The sequence below is a fragment of the Gopherus flavomarginatus genome, chromosome 9, assembly GCF_025201925.1.
Source record: "Gopherus flavomarginatus isolate rGopFla2 chromosome 9, rGopFla2.mat.asm, whole genome shotgun sequence".
Classification (NCBI taxonomy): Eukaryota; Metazoa; Chordata; order Testudines; family Testudinidae; genus Gopherus; species Gopherus flavomarginatus.
The window spans coordinates 57,245,531-57,267,936 of NC_066625.1; the positions used below are offsets into that span (position 1 = coordinate 57,245,531).

Sequence of the window (22,406 nt, forward strand, 5' to 3'; positions counted from 1 at the left end):
CCTGATCTGACCTGTACCTAAACAGCATCATTTGTCAAATGCAGACTAGGTCTGACTGACAGTTGTGATCAGGGGACAGTAACATACCACATGACTTATGGCCAAACAAAACAGCTCAAATTTCATAGCTCCAGTGTGTGCAGTTGCCACTTGTATTTGTGAGCCACCCACTGGCTGAACCATCTTCTTGTAAAACATTCAGTGAATAATTTCAAACAAAGAACAGATTCATGGAAATCATGATCTAGGGTTTACCTGGTCCTGCTAACACTTGCAAAAACTATACCTGCCTTGTCCACACTAGGATTTACCATGTGTTCACTAAAAGTAAAATCCCCCACCTTTTTTCCTAGTAGAGATATACTGTGAGTGTGCCAGCTGAAATTTTCTTCCCCAGAAACACACTCATGAAAAAAATATCAGCTGGCAGGGACATTGATTACATTTCTTTAGCTTGTAAAGCATTTGGAGATTCTGAGAGATGGTGCTACAGCAGTAAAGAAGTTTTACATAAAGCAGGCCTGCACAACATGCGGCCCGCGTGGGCTCACTGTGCGGGCAAGTGGCGGGGTGGAGCTTCTGAGTACGCCTCTGCCCCGGGGGGGCCCCACCTCACAGCCCCACACGCGTGCGCCACGCCCCAACCACCCTAACAGCCAGAACCGCACATCTCCATCTCCCGCTCCCCTGACCTGGTGTACAGCGGGTGCGTCACTTCCGGGGCCCACTGAGGCGGAAAGCACTGGGCACGAGGCAGAGCTGGTAAGTGCCAAGCAAGGGAGGGGCGCCTGGCCTAGGCTCGAGCCGCAGTTCGGGGAGGGGAGGGAGAAATTGGCTAAGCCCCCTCCCTTCGGTTGGGGGTGGGGCAGCTACTGTGCTGGTTGGTCCCAGGGCAGCCTCCGTAGTGCTCAGTAGTGTGGGGGAGAGGTTTTGGTTGAACTGTCTGTGGGCAGGCAGGAAATCCCCGGGGGAGACGCGTGCATGTCACCTGCCCTGCCCCGACTGCTGCCCCCTTCCCTGGTCCAGGGACTCCCCCCCCCCCCCCAGCTCCCTGCGGTCCCTGTGTTTGTGTGTTGGACAGTCACATCCAACCCTTTCACACTGCTCCCCTTTCCCCTCCCCTTAATTCACAGCCCCAGAAAATCCCTTCAAACTGCCCCCTTTTCCCCTCCCCTTATTTCATGGGGGGATGATGAGCTGAGCGCGCAGGCAAGCAGTGGCAGCGAGGCTTTATACTTTGGGTCGGGGGGTGTTTCTGCAGGGGTAGGCAGCGCTGAGGGGGAGGGATGAGTGTTTTGGCAGGGCCAGGGGGTTTCAGCCTCAGCTGTTTTCTTTGGAGTAATATGGCCCTCGACGCTTTACGAATTGTGCAGGCCTGACATAAAGCCTGTACTTACACACATTCACTACCTCTGTGGCTATTCAGATTGGGCCAGATGCTGTGCAAACTTCTGCACATGTGTAAATTTACTCATCTGAGTAGTCCCAGTGACTAAAATATTTGTCATCCCATTTAATTTTGGGGGGACATTTTATTTTAAACGCTCTCTGACTTGGCCATTTAATGCTTCATAGTTGGAGGAGTTTGGAGATGCGTCAGAAATAGCCCTTTTTAGATAAATGAAGACTAAAAACCAGTTTATTGACTTAGAAATAGAAACTTCTGTCTCTTCCAAAAGTGGAGATAAAATATGATGAAAAAATGAAACAAGGGTACATAAACAGAGTATTACCCTTTTTTTCTTGGCAGGACATCAGTGAATTCCAAGATCCCATTTGATATACAGCAGAGCTTCATTTTTACCTGAAAAGTAAATAAGAAAATGAACATTTTTAATCACCCAGTTTTCCAAAATTCATAGGTGAGGTTCAGTCTTACCAGGCACCTTTGCTGTACCTGAAAGTCAGACGGGTTTAATCATTTACAGGATCCTAGTATATTGCTCCCCGCAAAGAGGGCATGACTGACCAGGCCCAGCGTCTTCATCTGTTAAAGTAAAGCTTATTTCAATATTAAGCTGGACCAAAAGGAATCTGCAGGCACAGAAAATGACCAAAAAAAGCAGATTTACTGTTCCTGCAGGTTGTAACTGAAATCCCTTTCAGATGATGCAATTGTGAAGATTTAGTATCATATGATTTGTGGTCTCTTATCTTCATCAGGTTATTCTTGCTTTCTTCCAAAGGTCTGCTATAAGAAAACATCAGGGATAATAAGAGGATTCCTTATTCCCCAATTAAGCCTTATGCCAGCTAGGCTTTTTGAGGGAAAACTAACCTAACATGAACACTCCATGCACTATACCTACATATAAGACCCAACACTATTTTAATTTTTTTTCCCAAATATATTGTAAAAAGAAGTAGGAAGTTGCCATTGCACTAGGAAGGGCAGGAAAATGGACCTTAATATTTGAGTCCTTGATTCTGAAAACATCCCTATTCAGGACAACACTTAAGCAGGTGCTGAAGTCCAACTGAAATCAATAGAATTTAAGCCAGGCTTAAGAACTGTCCTGAACAGGCATGGACTTTGCTTAAGTACTTTCCTTGAATGGGGGGTTGAACATCCAAGTATTTTTTGTAATATAATGCATTTTGCAATCTTTGAAAGTTTTGTATTTTTCCCATGCATCTTAAATTCTGGAGCCACATTTCCTTTGTTGAAGTGTATTGTGTTAAACTAGAATGTGTCAGTCAAATGGCATCCACATAGAGACACCAGGGCCAATCAGTTATGAAGTATGAAAATATGGGCCTTTAGCTCTAAAAACAGGATAACTATCATTTTAATGCCTTTTCCTGTGTGATTTTATATAAACAAACATTTATTTGGCTATGCATCATAATCAATTCATTTTTCCATTACCTTCTATGGTTTTATGCAATCCAATGGTATCCTCATCTGGAATATGAAGGCTATTCATTTTACAGTAGTGTAAAAACAAACATTTAAGAACATTCTGATCATATTCAATGTGTGTAGAAGCAGGATCGTATTTGCTTTCTATAAACCAGAAGTCGTAAACACCAACTTTTGGCCTGCAGATCTTGTGCCTTTGAAGTGTTCGCTTCTTCCTTTTTTCACCAAATTGATCTCCGTTCTGCTTTGTGTCAAGGACGAGACAACATGCCTGCAAGAGATGCATTGCAGTCAGCCCTGAACTCAGCAATTCTGAAATCACGTATAAATGTTTCTCAGGGAAGTCTCTGAAAAGTCTGAAGGCTGCCAAGGAAGCCTTTTTAAGTTCTTGCTCATTTCACTCTTCAAATGATTATTGTTCACCCTTAAATCTTCTGGTTTATTTTGTTTGGTGGCACATGTACAATTAACACAAAATTCCAAATTAATAACTGGGGAAGAGCACAGTAATGCCTTTTGGTACATTCCATACTAAGTTTACACAAAACTCTAACATTGCCATTTATTATGTTTTGAACAGATTTTTTCTTTTTGCTTCATTCAAAGCATCCTGGCTGTTTTGGGAAAACTGCACAATAAAATGAATGAAACATTTTCCTTATCTAAATTTTCACTAAGTTAAATCATAGCACCAAGTAGCCAGAAATGACTGAATGTAACACAGGAGGAAGGCACCCAAATCCCCCTGAAAGGCCTCTTTTAACATCACATCCTCAAAGGGCAGAACAAACCGAATACCACAATTAACAGCTTTAACATCCAGTAGGATAAATTAGAGAGACCTATACTTGTTAATTGCCTGCTTTAAAAAGCCAACAGTGCAGAGTATAACTTGGTATGTTTGACATTATTGACATGAACTGTGACCGTATAGATCATTGTTGCAACCAAGGTCCTATAGTTGCATCAAATCTTGTACAAAGGTCAAGAAAGTTGTCTATAGAAAGACTGTAATTTGCTGGTTATGATTATGCTGTATATGTGTATTTTTTTTATTTGAAGTTATGAATATTTGTCTGTTATTACTTGGAACCACTTAAATCCTACTTTTTATATTTAATAAAATCACTTTTGCTTATTAATTAACCCAGAGTAATTAATTAAAACCTGGGGGAGCAAACAGCCATGCATATCTCTCTATCAGTGTTATAGAGGGCAAACAATTTATGAGTTTACCCTGTATAAGCTTTATACAGAGTAAAATAGTTTTATTTGGGGTTTGGACCCCACTGGGAGCTCGGTGTTTGGGTGCTAGGGACAGGAGCACTTGCTAAGCCATTTCAGTTAAGGCTGCAACTTTGGGGCGTGTGGTTCAGACCCTGGGTCAGTGTTGCAGCAGATTAGTGTATCTGCTACCACAAGGCAGGGTTCTGAAGGCCCAAACTGCCAGAGAAAACAGGCTCAGAGGTAGTCTCAGCACATCAGGTGACAGTCCCAAGGTGGTTTCTGTGATCGAACCCGTCACAGTGGCCTGGTCGAACAGGATCTGTGCACAGCTGATTGCTTTGAGACACTGGTAGTGATTTTAAGTGAGTTTTGAGTGTGGTGGCTGGAGAACAGAAAGTAAATTACCAAGCAAAACAAAACACGCGAATCTAAGCTGATTACAGAAACTGATTACAGATGAAATCTCACCCCCAGAGATGTTCCAATAAGCTTCTTTCACAGACTGGACTCCTTCCTAGTCTGGGTCCAGCAATCACTCACATCCCCATAGTTACGGTCCTTTGTTCCAGTTTCTTTCAGGCATCTCTTAGGGGTGGAGAGGCCATCTCTTAAGCCAGCTGAAGAACAAACGGAGGGGCTTCAAAGGCCTTTTCTAGTCTCTCTTCTGGGGGCAGAAACCTTTTTGTTCTTCTGTGCTGACTATGACTGGAAGCCAGTCTCTCCTTCCTCCTACGCCTCTTGTCCTCTTCAGCTTGTTGGCAAGTTCAAAATGCAAGAGACCATCGTGTAGGACTTCACTCCATTTTAAGCAATCCTGGGCAAGTGTCAATGTCAATATTACACTTTTTTAGGTTGTCCTTCAGCAAGTCCTTATAATGCTTTCCCTTGTCCACCCACGTTATGGTGCCCTTTCTTCAGCTGAGAGAACAGGACCCGTTTTGGCAGGCGATGCTGTGGCATCCGGACATGACCAGTCCAGCAGAATTGCTGATGGATGATCGTTGCCTCAATACTGGTGGTCTTTGTCCAGCAATTAGGCAAAGAATGATGGCAATAAAAACTGCAAACATGGTTGAAGCGATGATACATCCCTGTTTGACTCCTGTTTATACTTTAAAAGGTTCGCTCTGGGAGCCAGTGCTGCTCAGAACAGTCGCTTTCATGTTATCATGAAGCAATTTTAGGACAGTGACGTATTTATCAGGACATCTTAGAAAGTACAGTTCAGAGGGCACAGTGATTCACTGTATCAAAGGCTTTAGTTAGATGAATGCTCCAGGCAACATCGCTCTCGGGGTCATGGAGACACGCAAGCCTCTCCACCACTACAAGGTGGTGATCCATGGAGAGGACAAAAATGATACACACATACAGACAACAATCATAACCAGCAAATTACAACCTCCTTTGTACAAGTTTTGGTGCAACTATAGGACCTTGGTTGCAATAATGATCTATATGGTCACAGTTTGTGTCAATGTCACCATAGGAATTCTTCTAGTTTTAAAAAACCCGAACAGGCAATACAAGAGCTCTGCCTAAAGCCCATTGATGTCAATGGAAAGACTCCCATTGAATCAACTGAATTGAATCATGGCCACACATTATAAACTCCTCTATAATAATTTTAATCATAGAGCAAATGAATACCAAATGCCTGCACTGAAACTCCAGATATCCTCTTCAGAAAAAAAAATCCGATCTGCTGCATTAAGTGTCTGATTAATGAAGAGAATAAAAGCTGCAAGTGCTCAGCAGCTCTTGTGATCTGAAATATGTGCCCTTTAAAAAGTTCTTATACAAGCTTTCCTTTGGCTATTGCTGAATTATACTGCTGCTGATTCAGCAAGAATTTCAGTATCATTGACTAGGGAGAGGTATATAATTTTATACCATGAAGTTTTTGAAGAAACCTGTGACAAATATCTGTGGGAGCACAAAGAAGAAGGGGGGAAAAAAAAAGTATAAATAGCTGAGGATGAAGAAATACAATATATACATCCAAAGTTAAGTATGCTCACAGCAAAGCAGTACAGTGCTGAGGCTTTACCAAATGCAGGATGGAAGAAATGCAGAAAGCTGATGTTTTCTAAATGCCAAAGTAACATGGTAGAGAATTAAATGATCTGCTGACTCCTCCCTCAGGACAAAACAAACTAGTCCTGATGTAACTGTGAGCATAAATGTCAGTGACAATTTTTCTCCTGACATGTCATATTGCCAAAAATGTTCAAGGTGTGTACTACTGATAGTTATTTTCAACAGTTTTCAGAAAAGCAAGCAGTATGTCTTAGAACACAAAAAGCATCTCTTTCCTACTAAAGATCAAATAACTATAATGGATCAGAATTTTCCTCCCATTTTAGAGCTTCCTGTGAGATTTCCCAATCTACCCTGATGCCAACATACAACACATAAGGGATAGGATAGTTGCCTGATTTGGAATTTAGAGACAGCATGAAATACTACCAAAATATTTGAGTTATAATAAAGCTACACTGTGTTTTGTATAAAACTCTGAATGTATAAATTCAGTATCTAGTAAAGTTAATATTTTGTCAATTCAGCTGTATTGCTCCAAGTGGGTAATAAAAGAAAAACTGCATTTAAAAACTTACGCCCAAAGAAGCCTGGGAAAAATTCTCTGTTCATTATAGTAAAAGTGAGAAAAATGCAACAACAAAGACCTTTTTGCAAAAACTAATTTATAAAAGAGATATAGCTTGGTCTAAGCTTGGCCCACATTTTAGGGTCAGTAAAAATGTCCAGAACTTTTAAGGAACTTGAGGCCAATGGAAACATTTCCATTTTTATTTTTAAGCTTCCACAGGATGTTTTTAAATGAATAAACAGCCCTTTGCAGCATCTGCAACCTCCACAATGCATCATTGTGCTTGTACCGAAGAATCTAAGAGCAAAGGCGACTGGTACATTTTCATTGTCCAAGCTGAGAAATGCAAAAGTAAAACAGCAGACACAGTAAAGAGTATGTCAGATACTTAAAATTGTTTTAATCCAAGGTGTTCTTGAAGGGACTCAGTTTGTAACCTGATAGTGTCCCTTTAAATTGGCTTTTTTCTCTAAACATAGAAGACACTGTACCTTTTACATATATTTTGTATTTTATTTAATAAACACTTCATGGTTATTGCTCAAATATTCTCATCCATTTGATCTAATAAAGAGGTATTATTGCTTGTAGGCAGGGCCCAGTTCTAAGTCTGGATGGAATGTACATATCTCTGTTGAGAGAAGACTCAGGTAAAGGTGGAACCGGACACATACATATCAGTAGCTTTTATGTATACTAGAGATCACATCAAAATACTGATGGTTCACTTCTCTATACTGTTGAGCATTTTTGCTGGACTACACTGGCATTTGTGCACTCTTCTAGCCTTAAGAGAAAGAAAGAAAAGCTTCCTTCTGTTGTAAAATTTGAACACATGTACATTTACCTGCAGTTCTGACTTTTGCACAGTATTACACAAAATGCAAAGCGTCCCCATACCTACTGCATTAAACACTATCCTGACTACATGATTTTACAACAATACAAAAGTGATTACTTTAGATTTTGGAAGGTGCTTTTATAGTATATATATACACATCATTCCAGATTTTTCAGTTCTCTGGAATGGAAACAACAAAGTAGCTCAGCTGGTGTATTTAAAAAACATGTTTAAACTTGGTTTGCTTTAGTTGAACCAAGATGAATAAGAGTCATAACTGTAGTATAACCATGGAGTAGATCATCCTTTATGTCATTGCATTCTCTCAGTATGAAATTCCCAGTGACTATTCGATCACATCCTATTTCTCCATGTCCAAAAAAGCCGAATAGGGGAACATTAGGGAAAAACTTCCTAAATGCATCTGCTTCAAGATTCCCTTTGGTTTTATAATACTGGCATCCTCTGCCAACACATGCAAACATGAACCCAATGGTGTTGTGCTCAGGAATGTTTGCTGCTTTAAGACGCTGCATTGCTGCTTCTACAGTCCGTTCATCAATTACATCCTGGTCTAACAAAACTGCAGCACTCTGTAGCTGGGGTCCACTGAAAGCCAATCCAACCACACCACAGGAATCGCCAGCCTCAGTGTTACTGAAAGACAACATGCACCAAATTAGAAAAGATTCCAAAGGATCTGATCTACATTTAAATACAAAGGCTGCACTAGAACTTTATACAAACTGAACACCCAATATAGACGACAATATTCTAAAGAGATTTTTTCAGTCACCCACAAAAGCAACAAAGATGCTTCAATAAGTCAAGTCAAAGGCAGACACCTCCTATTCACAAGCCAATGGCAAACCTTTCCTATGCCTCAGCAATGGAAAGATGTTCTTCTTGGACATTTGGCATAAACCCACCTTTGAGCACCAATAGTGATTTGATCTGTGGGATCACTTAACCAGGTGCCAGGTTCAGTAGTTTGCAGGGACTCCATCTATTTAGTCCTTGAAATTATATAGGCCTGATACGCTCTGGACAAATTAGTACTCAGAATTCAAGTAACCAAACTGGGCAGCAGGAGGAAGGAGCTAGAAAATAAAAGCTCATGATTGCTGTTGCTTCACCCTTTTTCTTAGTTACCAGGAAATGCTGGCTTTTCTCTTAGCCATAATGGACATATACTGATGTCTGCCCGAGTCGAACCCTTCCCTTGGCAAACATACTATAGCACAGCATTCTCCAACTTGCAATACCTACGCACAATGGGGTTTAAAGAGTACTTAAAATCAGAACATTGTCTGAGCATCCATTACTATAGCTACTAGGGCTGTCAATTGCAGTTAAAGCCTGCAATTAACTGAAAGTAATAACGTGTTAATCGCATACCTGTGGGTGGGTTGGGAAGCATCGGTGGCAGGAGCAGCCCTAGCCCACAGCTCCCCGGATGGTGGGGAGGGGAATGGAGCCCAGCGCCCCAAACCTCAAGAGCGACTGAAGCCCCATGCCCCCAACTCTGATCCTATATTTGAAAATATAGAAAGCCCCCAAAATATTTAAATGGTATTCTAATATTTTTTAACAGTTCGATTAAAACTGTGATTAAGATTAATTTTTTTAATCGCTTGACAGACCTAGTAGCTACATATTGAAGCAGCATCTTATTGCTAGTCTCAGTCTCTACAATTTTTCAAAAGTTAGGAATCCCAGGCCACAGAATTTTCAGAAACCCAGGGGATTATCACTGACATCGCAACACCTGACAGGAAGTAATTAAGTACAATGGACCCTCGCTAGAACGTGGGGTTTTGGATCCATGCGCAGTCCTGCGTTAACATGGGATCCATGCGTGCTCCCGTGCTATAACCGAATTCATGCTATAAAGACACACGTTCTAGTGAAGGTCTACTGTATTTGTTTCACATTACAATGGACAAAAATGGAAGTAATACACTTAAGGAATAATTTAACACACAAATTGGAAGACATGATAGGTGCCAGCCACACACACACCCACACAATGATGAAATCTGAAATGTAAAGCCTTTATAAACTGGCTGGCAAGACTGGCCTTTCTAAAAATGACCAAGCAATTACAGTGTTACTATATAATGCATAATGAGAAAGAAAAAGAGCACAAATGCTGAAGATTAAAGCTTACAGAAGGCAGAATCGATTTCAAGCAAAGAACTGCCAAACTGGAATAAACTCTCACCAGTAGAGAATCTTCAAAGCAGAAAATGTCGTCTAATTCACCTGAAAGTTGCTCTCTAGAATCCAAGATTTAAAACTACTTTTTGTAACAGGCCACAAAGCAAAGCCATATGACAAAGTCTCCAGCTTTTCCTACTGGAGTACACAGCAGCAGCAGCCCTGTATCATCTTTCACTGTGATTTCAAGACTTTCCTTAATACTTCATTACTATTATGAAAAACAACACTGGTTAGAAAAAGGAAGTCCTTTGGCATTTCCTCTCCCTGCATAAAAATGACATCACTGTGCTTAGATGGTGCCTTTCACAGATGTCTGACTCAGCCCTATTCACAGAGATTTCATGTCCAGTGCTGTACCCTGCTATGATTCCACAACGTTTCATCACAAATTAACTTGAAAGAGATACCCACTTCTCAGAGGTCAGTGACGTCAAGCTCTCCACATACCCCCCAGCCAAGATGATACTTTTTTCATTTAAAGGATTGATTATCTGACTAAGAAACCGATCAGCTCCCGGCTTCCAAGAATTGTAGACAAATAGAAGAACCACACGGAGCTCTGGATTATTTTTAAGACCTGGGAATACAAAACAAATAAAATAATTTTTGTTACCTTTAAGGCAGGGTCTCAGTCTCTGAAATCCAAGCATTTGAATTATTCTCATTATATTTATTTACACCTACTCACAAACACCTTCAGTAATGCTGCCTAGCTCACTGCTGTCGCAGTAATCCTGTGCCCTCAAGTGGTGGGCTGGACAGTTTGCATTTTCAAACACACACACTCTTCTATAGTGCTCAAAGGCTGGCTCTGTTAGCAGGAGGACTATACAAACCCCTTCTAGCTCTCATCGATATTTAGCGTTTGGGGTTTTTCCAGTCACAGATGAGGTACCTGTCAATTTGCAGAAGTGAGCAAGCTCATAAACACAAACTGGCCAAATTACAATTCACAAGCAAGACATTTTGCTGCGCACATAGTGTGTTGACTGTACATTACTTTATATTCCCCGGGGGATTCTTGCTCTCTTCTCCACACCGCTGCTCCTCACCATGGCATACAATTTGGGGATTACAGATGTTGAAGTATGAAAAAATCACCCTGAGCCCCGGTTTAAAAAAACCCAAACAATCTGAAATATTTCCAGTTGCACAGTCCTGATTATGGTCTGATGACTGTTCAATAATGCAGGCGGCTACCAAAAGAGAATGACTGTAGCCAGGATTGCAACATCCCCACTCATGCACTGAGCTGGAACAACAGGACTGCTCAAATTTAACTGAAGAAATCCAAGATCACCTCTCAAGATTACACTTTGTACTTGAGTACCCTGCTGGGGGGACAAAGTTATCAATCACTGGCAGCCTTGCATTTATATCGCGATCCATGCTTCCAGGGAACCTGTGCCCGCCCACCCAGCCAGGAGGCAACTTGAGTTTTGCAGTCACAAATACAACAACTCACTTCACACAGAGCCCCTACAAAACTGAGGCTATAGCACACAAAGTATTTGATATAAAATTAAATGACTTGCCTGCTTCAGTCAATTTGCTTTCATCAAAGACTTTAAAAAAGTGGAAGGTATGGATTTTCACACCATCAATTTTAGGGAACAATAAAGCAAAGCCAGCTTCGCCGTCTTCGATTTCTTTAGGTCGATTGCTGCTTGAGCCCATTGGAGTAACTGATAAAGAAGTGTAACGTGAATATCTTGTTTATTTTGATAAAAATACTTTTGCCCACGTAATGACATACATAAAGGGAAACTGGGTAAAAAATGAGGATGCAGGTGCTTTTGAAAATATTACCTATCGTCAAGTTGAAAGCTAGTCAAATTAAAAACAAAGTCTCATTTGGTATAGCTGACCCCTGCAAATTTCTGTAGGTTTACAACCACGTGTTCATACTTTTAAAATGTGATGACTCATTCAAACTGGGGAAAATATATACAAAGAGTCAAATGAACAAGTAAACTAAAAATAAAGGAAAATTCCCACAATTCTTTCAGTGATAGCCATTGCATGTCCCTTGTAACACAGAAAGTGAAAAAAAAAAATGAAGTGCCATTTTTAAATCCATGGTGTTTCTTTAAATTTTGAACAAACAGATCCAGGGAAGTTTGGCCAAGTTATCTGGATCAATGAGTTTATTAGAGATAGACTCCTCAAATATGGAAGATTTTCTTAACATACACCTAGGGGACTGGTCAGAAACATGACCCCAACCAAAAAATGTAATGTGTGCTTCATGCCATCCTCTGTCTAGGAGACATAGAGAGTACAGCCTATGACCTCTCTGCATAGTCACCTCTTATTTTGGAGCTGCAGTCATATCAAGGATTAAGAAATGTGAACACTGTACAACTCACTTGGACACGAAGTATCACTTGGATCTTAAAATAATGAAAACACCATAATAATTGGGTGTGGAAGCTAATATGATCACAACTGGGATAGAGTTTATAGTGCTTTCCGAAGTTTGTGTCTGAAATCCCAGAAATCATGTAAGAGTTGGTCAAGTCTGCTATACCATTGACCTTTATATTTGACTGCTGAGCAGGTTTCTCCAGAAGAAATTCCATAATAGCCATCAGCTGATACTGAGGCCTTTGATCCTTGTTCAAATATCTAGCACATCCAATTTTTTCCAAAGTCAATCTTTTCTAGGCAAACTGAAAAACGTGAGTTTAAGAATTTTCAAGTCACATCATATAACTAAGCAGCACTGTCATGAATTCTTTAAATTGTGGTAGACATTGAGCAATTTGGAATTAGTAGACAGTGAGATATTAGTATGGTCTACATACAAATCTGTAGGACTGTGCCTCAGTTTGAGAGCATTTGGGAGTCTAATAAATAGTAGTCTGAAAAAGTTAACCATTTGAACTATATCTTGAAATCAGATTGTTATATCGCTTCCTCTTACCTACAATTCCAGGAGTGACCAGGCCCAAAACTTGGCATCGTTTTGGCAACAGCTTTTCTAGTGCAATTGCTGTTTCTTTACTATTTCTTTTCCTTGCTGTAACAAAAGAGGAAAAACTAAGGCACAGAAAGGTTAAAGGTTACAAATTCATATGCAATAGAATTGACTTTGCATATGGATTAAAACAGTGCCTTACCATCAAATCAATGCAATCAAACAATGCAGCTCATTGGCCACCTCATTCAGCACATGACAAATCCTATACAGCTAATGTATGTTACAGAACTATAGTATACAGAATATGAAAAACTAAAGACCCTGAATAGGATGAGGTAAAAAATGAGTTCTAGTACACCCTGATGTATAATTATTATTAGGACTGTCAAGCCATTAAAAAAATTAATCGTGATTTATTGCACTGTTAAACAATATTAGAATATCATTTACTTAAATATTTTGGGGTGTTTCCTACATTTTCAAATACAGTAACTCTTCACTTAACGTGGTCCCGATTAATGATGTTACGTTGCTGATCAACTAGAGAACATGCTTGTTTAAAGCTGTGCAATGCTCCCTTATAAAATCATTTGGCAGCTGCCTGCTTTGTCCACTGCTTGCAGAAAAAGCAGCTTGTTGGAGCTAGCTGGTGGGGGCTTGGAACCAGCGTGGGCCACAGCTCCCTCCCCCGCCCCCAATCAGTTCCCCGCTCCTTTAAGTTCCCTGTGCAGCAGCCGCCCAGCAGGCTATCAATTGCCAGGCAGTTCAGGTGTCCCTCCACGCACTGCCGTGTTGCTCCTACCCTCTGCTCTGGAGCTGCTCCTGGGACCCTCCTGCTTGCTGTGTGGGGGGGAGACGGGTGTGCGTGTGGGAAAGACGGGTGGTGTGCGTGTGGGAAAGACGGGTGCTAATGTCAGGGTGTGTCTCTCCCTGCTCCCCCGCTCCTTTACCCCATCTCCACAGAGCAGAGGTAGGGACACGACAGGGCTCAGGACTAGGACGCAGGGAGATTGCTGGCAGCAGCTGCTGTCTCAACTTGCTGATCAACTGAAAACGGCAATGTACTTAGAGTGGGGTCAGTGTACTTAAGGGGGCAATACACGTCTCTCTCTCTCTCAAACACAGGGTGTATGTTTCTGTCTCTCTCTGCCGTGCTGTCTCCCCTTCCTCCATTCGTGCTGCCTTGCAGAATGCGAGGCTACATTAACAATGTGTTAACCTTTGAGGGCTCAGTCGAGTGCAAGTTCATCATTTAGAAGTAAGGCATTCCTTAGGAAATATCCCACCCTCTGACTTTACCACCTCAACCAAGTTTCACAATCATCATTGCTGTGAACAGCATTAAATTGTTTGTTTAAAACTTACATACAAACTTAGGCAAAAAAAAATTTCCCTGGAACCTAACCTCCATATTTACATTAATTCTTATGGGGAAATTGCATTTGCTTAACATCGTTTCACTTAAAATAGCAGTTTTCAGGAACATAACTACAACGTTAAGCAAGGAGTTACTGTATATTGATTTTAATTACAACAGAGTACAAAGTGTACAGTGCTCACTTTATATTTATTCTTTCTTACAAATATTCGCACTGTAAAGAAGAAATAGTATTTTTCAATTCACCTAATACAAGTACTGTAGTGCAATCTCTATCATGAAAGCTGAACTTACAAATGTAGAATTACATACAACCCCCCCCCCACATTCAAAACAAAACAATGTAAAACTTTACAGCCTACAAGTCCACTCAGTCCTACTTCTTTGTTCAGCCAATCACTCAGACAAATAAGTCTGTTTACATTTGCAGATGATAATGCTGCTCGCTTATTTACAATGTCACTTGAAAGTGAGAACAGGCATTTACATGGCACTGTTGTAGCTGGCATCTCAAGATATTTACATGCCATATGTGCTAAAGATTCACATGTCCCTTGATGCTTCAATCACCATTCCAGAGGACATACATGATAACTATCCAAAGCAGTGCGGATGAACGCATGTTCATTTTCATCATCTGAGTCAGATGCCACCAGCAGAAGGTTGATTTTTTGTTGTTGGTGGTTTGGGTTCTGTAGTTTCCACATCAGACTGTTGCTCTTTTAAGACTTCTGAAAGCATGCTCCACACCTCGCCCTCTCAGATTTTGGAAGGCACTTCAGATTCTTAAATCTTGGGTTGAGTGCTGTAGCTATCTTTAGAAATTTCGCACACTGTTCTCACTTTCAGGTGACATTGTAATTAAGCATTATACAAATTTGTTTCTCTTAGTGATTGGCTGAACAAGAAGTAGGACTGAGTGGACTTGCAGGCTCTAAAGTTTTACATTGTTTTGTTTTTTAATGCAGTTATGTAAAACAAAAAAATCTACGTTTGTAAGTTGCACTTTCATGACACAGAGATTGCACTACAGTACTTGTATGAGGTGAATTGAAAAATACTATTTATTTTGTTTAATCATTTTTACAGTGCAAATATTTGTAATAAAAATAATATAAAGTGAGCACTGTACACTTTGTATTCTGTGTTATAATTAAAATATGTGAAAATGTAGAAAAAGATCCAAAAATATTTAATAAATTTAGGTATTCTATTGTTTAACAGTGCAATTAATCGTGATTAACTTTTTTGAGTTAATCGCGTGAATTAACTGTGATTAATCAACAGCCTTAATTATTATATGAACCTATAAAGATAGGGCCCTACCAAATTCAAGGTCCATTTTGGTAAATTTCAGAATCATAGGATTTTAAAATTTTAAATTTCACCATTTCAGATATTTAAATCTGAAATTTCATGGTGTTCCAGCCACAGTGGTCCCGACCCAAAAGGGTATTGTGGAGGGAAGTTGCAAGGCTACTGTAGTGGGGATGCAATATTGCCACCCTTACTTTTGCACCGCTTCTGACAGCGGGGCAAATTTCAGAACTGGGCTCCCAGCCAGCAGCCACAGAGCTTCCGGCAGCCAGTGGAGGTTCCCAGAGATGGGTCTGACCCAGCCCCAGGAGTGTAACATGCAGGGGAAGAGGAAGTCCCATCCATCTTCAGTCCAGCTGGACTAGCAGCTGGAGCCCGGCGCAATGCAGGATCGCCTGGCCGGTGCACCCCCAGCCCGGCCCCTCTCCAGGTCCAGCACTTGTGGGTTTAAGGGGCCTTGGTCTGTCTGCGTGTGTGTTTGGGAGGGGAAGGGGTGAGGACACAGAACCAAAGTGCCCTGGGCATACCCGCCCTGACCCCCTGCAAAAAACGACAAACCCTGCCCACCACTATACCATACTGCCCTCACTTCTGTGCTGCTGCTGGTGATGGTGCTGCCTTCAGAGCTCGGCTCTCCAGCAGCTGCTGCTCTACACTCTCCAGCTGCCCAGCTCTGAAGGCAGCACAGAAGTAAGGGTGGCAATTCTGCAACCCTCCTACAATACCATATTTCACGGTCCGCAACATGTTTTTTCGTTGCTGTGAATTTGGTAGGGCCCTATATATAGAATTGCCTACATTTACATGGCTCACATCTCTTGATGCAAACACAAGATGACAATGCCCTCTTGACAATATCACATTACCGGATTGTTTTCCTTTAAGCATCCTACTCCATTACAGTTGTACATAACAAGGTTCTCTTAAAAAAGTACATACAGGATTTATAACATACCCCTCTTTTGTCTGTGACACTCTTCATATCCAATGAAAGTCTCTGCATCTGCTATGTAGAGCACTGTTCGTGGCAGCACATGCACATTCTGTAAAGTACAAAAAGATAAATGAAAAACACAGTATAAGAAAAGCAGACTCTGCTACCTAACTGCAGGCTGCCACACCTTTGTCCCACAAAGAAAATCAAAATGAACTAGAGGCAAGAGAGGGAGATTCCTGGAAGCCAGTGATAGGAACGATCTGGCTATGACAAGCATGGGTACATCTCCTAGTGCCTTTTATCAAAGAACCTCAGTGCACTTTACTGACATTAATTCTGTAACTGGCCAAACAGCTGTTAGATGGGAACAACTTTGACACTACTGATATAGCCCACATTTGTGGCCCTAAAGACAGAGCACTCCATGTCCAGTTGTAAATCCCTACAGCCATCCAGTTACCACTTCAAGAGCTGATTTATATAAACAATAAATCTGTCCAACTGTAGTGATCTGAACACCTGTGTTTCCAGAGAAATATTCTATTTAAATATTCACTGATGTTTGGAACTAGAAATACTTCACTCTTTTGCTATTTGGTGGTCCATGTTCTCTGAAGTTTGTATCAGCAGCAGTGAACGTCACCTGCTTCAGCTTCGCTCATTTTAAAGTGCTGTAAACCATGCATTGATCATTCTCTAGTGTGTATTTAAGTAAGGTGTTAGAACTTTTAAAAATTGTAGATGAAAAATGATGGCTTATATTCTCCAGAATGCTGAAAAAATGGGACCCCAGACTTGTCATAGATAACTTACTACCTGCCACTGTTTCCTAGTCGGTACTGCTGTCTGCCTGGTTAGACTAAGTTGCTTAAAATTCTCTCAAATTAAGGATCAGTGTCAACATAAGAATATATTTTAAAATGAACTTTCCTTACCATGCTATCACGATCACCTTTAATTACTAAAACTCAAATGAAAATTTACAATCCAGTTTAAAAACTGGAATCTTGCCTATTGTTACAGCCTGGCCCAGTCCCACTCTCTGAACAGACATCAGTCTGGAGCGAGTGGACCTAACCCACTGGATCCAATGTGTGTTTAACCCCCTTGGGTCTCAGCAGTGACCACTCAGTGTTTGTAGCTGCATGTCTCTCAGGCATACTCCCAAGAGCAGAACCCCATGTCTGGCACTCTTCTTGGGTAGTGGGACCCTGCATTCCAGCTGCCTGGACTTGAGAATCAGTGCCACAGCCTTCCTGGACTCCCAATTGCTTAGACATGTTACCTCCAGAATTCACCTGGCTTGGGAGCTCTGGCTGCTAGCTAAACTATTCTGGGACAATGTGGCAGAGAACAAAGAACACAGGCTTAGCAAAGGAACTTCTTAACTATAGAAAGTTTTCTCTTAAAAAGCATTAGCGAGTTAAAGAACACAAAAACTAACAAAATCCTGACCACAGCCCCCCCGCTCCAAGTCTGATCTCTCCCCTTCTGAGTGTCTTGGCTTTGGACAGTGTCCTTAGGCATGGCAGCCTTTCCTGCCCTCTTTAGTTTGGTCTTTTTACCTGTGCCAGTGGACTGGCCCCCTTGCTTAGCGAAGCACCCCTCTTTTAAAAGTCTCTGCTTCCTTTGGTCCACGTGCTTCAGCTGGTGAAGTCCTTCCTCCCCCCAAATTTAAAGTCAATGGTCCTACCAATAGAACCCCGTCATCTCCAGAGGGAAGAATCATTCAGTGTTGATTGTGACAGCAATCAAGAGCAGCTTTCCCCCCTCCGGCAGATGCTCTAATCCACACAAGAACTTGCAAGACAACATTAAGGTCACACTTCAAAATGAAGGTTATAATACAAAGCATAGCTCGTGAAATACAATGGGGATCACAAAACAAAAATGGGTTTCTCTGACTTCAATGGATAAAGGGGTCAAGACCAGAAAAAATGAATCGAAATATGTCTGATCTGTATGACCAAACCAAGCTTTATAATGTCTTTTTAGTGAAAGAGTCAGACAAATCATGAAACTGTATAATGTGATACTTAAGGCCAAGCGGCTGAACATTCCATAACCATAAAACAGCTGCATAAGGACATAGAAACATGAGAGTGGTCATACTGGGTCAGACCAAAGGTCCATCTAGCCCAGTATCCTGTCTTTCAACAGTTGCCAATGCCAAGTGCCCCAGAGGAAATGAACAGAATAGGTAATCAAGTGGGCGACAGAGACTGGATCACTTAATGATTACCTGTTCTGTTCATTCCCTCTGGGGCACTTGGCATTAGCCACTATCAAAGACAGGATACTGGGCTAGATGGACCTTTGGTCTGATGCAGTGTGGCCGCTCTTATGTTATATCCTTATATAGCTGTGTACAGATATGAACTGAAACTTAAAATGTGCACAACAACAACAATATGGAAGAACTGACTTTAGAAAAATGTATCACCACAGACTCGCAAGTGTGCATGTGGATTATACCACAGTAGTTATAAATTCATATTGGAATGGCCAATGTATGCATTTAACAGTGGTATTTTACCTACCTCAAGTTCTTCGGCTAATGCACGGACCAGTGAATGACTATCAGATGGACCAGGCTCAAGTGCAGAGACCCACGCTATGCTCTGCTGTGTTCTCAGTAATCTACGGGCACATTCTCTCCATAACCTGCAAACACTAAAATACAAACATTTACTACAATATACAAAAAGGAATTTTAGCAGCTGTCATTTGACCTTCGGGGTTTTTTTTTTAAATTTTGACTTGGAAGTATCTATCCCCACATTATGAGAAACTCTTGCACTTAAAAAAAAATCAAGTTTAAATCAAAGTGTAAATTGTTGATTGGCTTTCTAACATCTATTAAAGAACAAACTGAATGCATTATTTGTATGGGTTCTGTTTTAAGATTTGTTTCTGAATTTCAAAAAATGCCAGCAACTTTGATAATGAATTGCCCTGTTCAGTACCATAAATTAAGCAAATAATGTGTCAGGGGCACTTGTCAAAAGAGCATACTGAACAATTCATTCCCAGCTCCTCTCTACAGCACAAATATATAAATCAGCAAAACAAAATACTGTCAGAGTAGGAGAAGGTAACCTTGTTTTATGCTGCTAGGACTCCTTTGATCTGAGGAGCTCAAAATACTTTGTCAACATTTACAAACATGGCAAGCACTATCACGAGCTTCTCCCAGAGCTGGGCGGCTGCGTGGGATAGCAACAGACAACTAGATAAGCAACAACCCCGGTGTGGCAGCACCGCGGGCTCTCTCGCTGCTTGGCTGACGTAAAGAGCGCGGGGCTGACTTCACGAGAGGCTGGGAAACGCGGGCTGTTCCCGCAACGCATCCCCTGCCCACCTCCCTGCAGAAGCAGCGAGGCCTGATCAGCCCGGAGCAGGGCCGAGTCCAGCCCTTGCTTCCTCTTACATATTGTTCTCGGGACTGGAGCCTGTGCGCTGGCTTCACGTCACCCCGGCCACGGGCCCAGCCGTTCCCCCGCCGGCGCGGCGAGTGACTCGCTCGCGTCACAGGCCCGGGCACGCGCTCCTCGGAGCGGATCGTGCTCTTGGATCCCAAACTGTCCTCGGGCTCCCGCTACGCACGGGGCGGGGAACAACCGGGCCCGGTTCCAGGGGAGAGCGGGGCCCAGCCAGCTCTCAGGGCGACACCGGGGCTGTCTAAGGGAAGGAGCTGGGAGGCGAGGGTTCAGCCCGCGGGGGCAGACCCCAACTCCCCCGGTGCGGATCGAGGGGAAGCCCGGGGCCGTCCTCACCAGGCCGCCCGCAGCAATGCCTTGGTGGGCAGGAAGCTCAGGATCCGCTCCACCACCTCAGCCAGGTTACTCAGCACATAGGCCCCCTTGCCGTCCGACTCCATGGCAACCGCCACCCACGCCTCTGTTCCCGGCACCTGCCTCGCGCACCAAGAGGCGGGCAGGGAGCCGGAAGCCTTGACAGCGGCGCATGCTGAGTACGTCATCCGCACGGCGCCCACTTCCGGTCTCCGCCTCCAGAGCACGTGACCAGCTACAAAGCGCTTCCCTGTTGTGGGGATGGTGTATATGCAGACCGGGCGGCTAAGGTCTGCGAAGTGACCACGTGACATTACGACAGCCGGTGGAGCCGTGACATGTGTGACTGGTGCAGCCCGCAGAGCCCTGGGTTCGGTTCCCTGCTCAGCTGTGGCCTTCGTGTCTGACTTTGGGCAAGTCTCGTAGCGTCGCCGTGACTCCTGCGCAGTTGTACTCTGAGGACAGCGGCTGAGGAGAAATAGCTTGAAGGTTGTGGTGGGGTTTGTTGTTAACGCTGCCGGGGATCGGGGAGGGAGAGACAGCGATGCCTGCCTGGGTGGAGGTAGCTTTAGAATGGGGTGAGGGGGAGGGAGAAAAGGGATGCGACATCCTAAGCCGCAGCCCACAAAAGACAAACAGGCTTCAAAAGCGTGCAATGCCTCATGCCTGGATGCCCTCCCTTTACATGCTGTCCAAGTATTGCACGAGGAAAGGAGAATCTATCAGCTATGGGTCAGACCACTGGCATAACAAGAGTCCAGCCTAAAAGCTGCATTAACTGGGCCTGGAACAAGTGGATTGATGTGAGAAAGTAAAAGCTACACATTTTCCTCTGCTCCTCAAAAAACAAAAAAAAAAACAGAAAAAAAACCAAACAAACAACTTCCTGTCTCAAGGTGTTTGTTCCAGGCTCAGTTACATATGTGAGTGAGTGATTTTAAGGTACAGGCTGTAGCTGGATTAGAGTTGATCAACAGCCCTTCTCAACCTAGATGAATAAGAAAAAGGGACATAAACCTTCAGCAGCACATCTTAAGGTAAAATCCCCCCCACCCTGCACAACATTTTACTCCTCTATTAAGTAACTATTAAGCCAACTGCACAGTTCTCTGGCAGGAAGGGGGAGGGGGAAGAGAATGAAAAAAATTTAAAATCACATACCTGCTTTTTTTTGTAAGGGAGATCTGGGCAGCTGTAGTACCAAACACTGTTTTTTAAGTGTTCTTTTAGAAACTTGGAGCAGCTCTGTTTAGCTCAAAATCTTGTCTGTCTCTTCCACCAGCAAAAGATATTCGAACATCTCACCCATCTTTTCTCTATCTCATATTCTAGTACTAAAAACTACAACACTGTAAACAACTTTCAGAAATGGTCAGCAGTTACTATGTTAATATCCCTTTAATGCAGGAGATTTCTATACAGAGAATAAGACTTGAAAGTTAGTGTCACCTATATTGAAGGTGACAATTCCTCTACCCACATGCAGCTCAAACTGCTGAGGATAGAACCATTTTTGTCTTAGACTGCCATATGACACTGCCACTGTAAGTTAAAGTAGAGTTGAGGTGAGGTGCACTCTAATGCATTTTTAATTCTTTAGGTTTAGGAAGATTTTCCAATTTTTGCAAGGTAAATGGGGATCAAACTCTCATATGCTCTTCTTGGAAAACAATTATTTTGTTTCCTGTTTCTGATTTAGACTGTGAACTCAAGGCTGGGATTGTGTTAGTTGTTTGACAAAGGGCAATTGTGGGGTAGCCCAGCATTCAGTGTTGTCCGCTTCTATTTACCAAATGAGGCAGGTTTGGCTACATGGCTAATGATTTTCAACTATGTCTGATTGTGATTGTGTAGGCTTTTGGCTTTCCTAGCATTCACTCAAGATTAGATGAGGGCTGGTATGGGAGGCTTGATTCCAAGGAAGTTAAGGTGTTTGGATGAAGAGGAAGATATTCAGAGAGGCGGAAGATTGAATCTGATTGCTTTCCTCCCATTTGCTCACTTGTTGGTTAACAAGATGTGCAGTTTGAAGGTCCCATTGATCTTAGAGGATAAAGTAGCAGGAGTGAATGAGTATTTCTCATCTGTGGCTGTGCAAGTCTATTTCCCCCTCCCCACCATGGGCATTACTACCAGTGATCCATGTGATTTTTATACTTTAGATTATAGTGTACTTTATGGGGCCATACCTGAAGTCAACAGGAACTTCATCTAGTGCAGAATGCATTGGTCTACATACTTAGTGGTGCTTTTCATATATGCATTTTACACCTGTGCTTATGAGCCTGAAAT

At 42.3% G+C, this 22,406-nt stretch overlaps 1 protein-coding gene across 1 annotated transcript; it reads right to left on the reverse strand.

The window, feature by feature from the left end:
* Nucleotides 1-1,623: 1,623 nt before the first annotated feature.
* Nucleotides 1,624-20,446, reverse strand: FBXO22 (F-box protein 22). The gene is made up of 7 exons (XM_050967024.1): nucleotides 20,097-20,446; nucleotides 18,861-18,993; nucleotides 16,339-16,426; nucleotides 12,692-12,787; nucleotides 11,301-11,450; nucleotides 10,177-10,342; nucleotides 1,624-8,199 (listed from the first exon to the last, which is right to left on the reverse strand). The coding sequence occupies exons 1-7, from the start codon at nucleotides 20,426-20,428 to the stop codon at nucleotides 7,773-7,775; spliced, it is 1,392 nt and encodes a 463-aa protein (XP_050822981.1). The 5' UTR covers nucleotides 20,429-20,446; the 3' UTR covers nucleotides 1,624-7,772.
* Nucleotides 20,447-22,406: the final 1,960 nt, after the last annotated feature.